The sequence below is a fragment of the Stegostoma tigrinum genome, chromosome 35 (genome assembly GCF_030684315.1).
Source record: "Stegostoma tigrinum isolate sSteTig4 chromosome 35, sSteTig4.hap1, whole genome shotgun sequence".
Classification (NCBI taxonomy): Eukaryota; Metazoa; Chordata; class Chondrichthyes; order Orectolobiformes; family Stegostomatidae; genus Stegostoma; species Stegostoma tigrinum.
In genome coordinates this window covers 8,717,828-8,721,195 of record NC_081388.1, presented here as the reverse complement: position 1 = coordinate 8,721,195, position 3,368 = coordinate 8,717,828, and the positions used below count along the sequence as shown (strand labels likewise).

Sequence of the window (3,368 nt, the reverse complement as noted above, 5' to 3'; positions counted from 1 at the left end):
TCACTCGTGCTTCCTGGACAGGAACAAAGCCATCAACAAAGCAGAGATCAGGGAGACAGCTGTCACGGTCAGGGACAGCATCACAACCAGCTCAGACTGCACACCTACACAGCAAGGAGAAACCAATGGTTACTGAGGGAAACTGGGACAAAGAGGCAAACTAGCAGTCAGACAACTCACCGCCTGGAGACATCTCCTGCATCCTTTGCTCAACCTCAGTCAGGGGCTCAGTCGCCAGGCTGGTCAGCTCAGGATCCACAATGAGCAGGGGGCCAAGCGAGGCCTCACCCTCCCACTTCAATCCACCTTCACTCTCTGCAGGAGAGAACAGTAGTCAGGTTCAGGGAAAGGTTGTATAGCCCCATCATCTCAGGGGTCAGTGACCTACCAGCTTCAGGTCCAAGGTCTCTCCTTCCTCTGGAGGAGAAGATGATCTCCCCTGTGCTACCACAGTTCCCCACATGACAACAGGCACAAATGTCACTGGTCGATTCCTCCAGTGGGGTCCAGCTAAACAACAGAAACAGCCCATCAACCACATGGAGCATCACCTCTCCCAACAACATCACGAAGGGACTGAGGTGGGGGAAGGGGAGGAAGAAAAAAACATGCTCACATCTGGTGCAGCTTCTGGAAAGTACAAGCTTTGTTCCTGGAATTTGCCTGATCTACTGCAGCAACTTTCAGGTGACAAGTGATGAAAATCTGAGGGACACATTCAGCACAAGTCAGTCAGTGTTTAGTCACTCCCACCCAGTGGGGAGAAGCTAAGTCAGCAGTTTCCTCTTACCAAGGAGAGTTCATCTCCATAGAAGCGGAAGGCATCCAGGTCAAACCTGAGCTTGTCCGGCTCCCGCTGGTCTCTCAGCAACACAAAGGTTGAAAAGGAGTCCTCAGCTTTGCTGTCCATGAGGCAACTGCAGGTGAACAAAGGACCATGAAGTGAATGGAGTGAAGCCATTAAGATGGGAGCAGCTGGAGAAAGCAGAGATCTCCTTACCCATTGTAGTCAATGATGCTGTATCTGGGGCTGGAGTCCTTGTCTGGGCTCAGTGTAGCTACACAGCGGTCAATGTACAGCTTCAGGGGCATGTGGTTGTCCATTGAAACAGATGCCTCAATGTGAATGAGGTCTCCCAGGGAGTAGACAGTGGAAGTGCGCTCTTTAAGCCAGTCACCTGAAGTACAAGAGGACAAGGGTTACAGATAGTAGATGCAGCTCCCAGTGAGTGACACCAGGAGATCCCTCTCCAGCCAGCCCTCACATACCATTCATTAGACGCAGGGAGAATGACAGATGCCCTTCTCCAGACCTGGTGGAGCTGAATGGGATCCAGGTGGGCTTGATGGGGTCACTGCTCACATTGCCCGTCCTGGGGAGAGACAGTGCAGCCATTTTAGGCTAGTGTCAGGTGACAGCTATAAATAATGTTTATAATCAAATAAAGATTCTCACCTCAAATAACGACACACAATGGGAATGACAGCTCCATTGGTTCTCACAATGACAGACCCAGGATAGTTTGGGATGTGGGTCAGGTGGGTGGCATAGATCAGGAAATCTCCAGTCATCTGAAAGACAGCAGATGAAGGAATGGGGAACCAATTTGAAATGAAGGTTCTATGCAACATAACATCCTTTTTCCACACTTCCTCAGGGAGCTTGGCAGGCTCAGTGCCAGCCTCCTGTTGGCTCACAGAAAGAGTGAGACCAGTTTATTGGCAATACATCATGCTCAGGGGTTAATCATTTTGGACCAATTTGACAAGCTAGTGCATCAATAGATCAGACAGAACACTTACACTGGAAATACACTTTTGTTGAAACAGATGGATGGGTTTTGTAGAAAGAGACAGTAGAATCACTGAAGGAACAGGAACATAATCCTGATTCTCAGGCACTGCAGGCACATTTTGGTTGCCTCAGTCATCAATCCTCCAATATTTGAGTATATCAGGAATACAAGACCAAACCAAAGTGACCTCAATAAAATTAGTTTCAGAAAACAGAACAGGAAATAATCTAATAGAGAAATAGAACACTTATCTCAAGCCCAGTTATTCCAAAGGCAAGGAAAGTGGGAATTTGGAGTCTTTCAAGAGCAAGGCAACTCTGAAAACTCTTGTTTAGGAGGAGTGACACCCCCACAGGACAGGGATCAGAGGAGCTGACTAAGGAGAAACAAGCCTCAAAACAGAGCTGGTCAAGTTCAGGGAGAACCAGAAATAGTCTACAGGCCATGGGGACAACAGAGGGGCTTGGGACTTAGAACCCCTTCAGCCACAGACTAATCCAGAAGAGACAATCTCAGTTTGAGAACAAGAGAAAGTAGACCCCAATAACCACAGAATTGGAGTCAGCAGTACAGTAAGGATCACTTTAGACCAAGCTTCCAGCAACTATGAAGGACTCCCATTACCTGCAATCTGCTGCCACACTCATGCAGGCCATAGTCAAAGAGGACAGTGTGGTTCTCAGGGTAGAAACTGGTTGGCTGACAGCCTGCTGTCCCCAGGGTCAGGTCAGCAGCATTAATTAGGTGCCTGGTTCCAAATAAATCCAACTGGGCCCTGACCTGTAGCTTCTGCTCTCCACACTGCACCATCACAGTCTGCAGTGGAGACACACTCCCACCCTCAGACATTCTGAAACTGGAACCAATGGGACCCCCGTGAGGAGGGACTCTCTCAGGTACAGGGGTGGCTCTCACTCTTCTCCATGGATACCTCTGGCTCAGAAACGGCTGCCAGGTTTCAGAGCAACAAACAGCTCCAAATAACAACACAGGGAATAAACCCATCACGACAAAATCCCCCATGATCACAAACACCTCAAACATCCCCTCCAGCCCCCACCCAGCTCCTTTTATACACACAACCTGCACTCACCTGACACCAATCAGACCAGAAGCAGCAACAATGAACCAATGATCCAGCCCCAATCTCTGCAAATTCCACCAAAGTCTAAATCCATTGGCTTCTTACCAGAAGGGCCCATTTCATTTGGACCAATGGGAATGGCTGAGAGTTGCCATGCTGTCACCTGACTGCATTCAGCTCCACAAGTTCTTCTGATGATGGCGCCCTGAGTGCAATAGAGTCAGAGAGTGTTCAGGCACAGAGAGATGTTCTTTGGCCCAGAACGGTGCATGCTGATCAAAATGTCCATTGTGCTAATTTCATTTCCTCGCACCTTGCCCCTATCCTTCTAAACCTTTCCCATCCATGTATTTGTCCCAATGCCTATTAAATGTTGTTAATGTAGCCCCTCAAGCACTTCTGTTGGCCCCTTACTACGTGTGCGCACCATCCTCAGGGTGACCAGGTTGCCATGTCTTTTCAAGACTCTCATGAGCTTATACACTTCG

The 3,368-nt window shown here is 48.8% G+C and overlaps 1 protein-coding gene across 1 annotated transcript; it reads right to left on the bottom strand.

Moving 5' to 3' along the window:
* LOC132206337 (zona pellucida sperm-binding protein 3-like) lies at positions 1–2,606 on the bottom strand. Its single transcript, XM_059639998.1, has 9 exons — positions 2,421–2,606; positions 1,457–1,572; positions 1,270–1,373; positions 1,001–1,178; positions 791–917; positions 617–705; positions 389–510; positions 181–315; positions 1–104 (listed from the first exon to the last, which is right to left on the bottom strand). Exons 1-9 carry the CDS (start codon positions 2,604–2,606, stop codon positions 1–3), a joined length of 1,161 nt encoding a protein of 386 aa, XP_059495981.1.
* Positions 2,607–3,368: the final 762 nt, after the last annotated feature.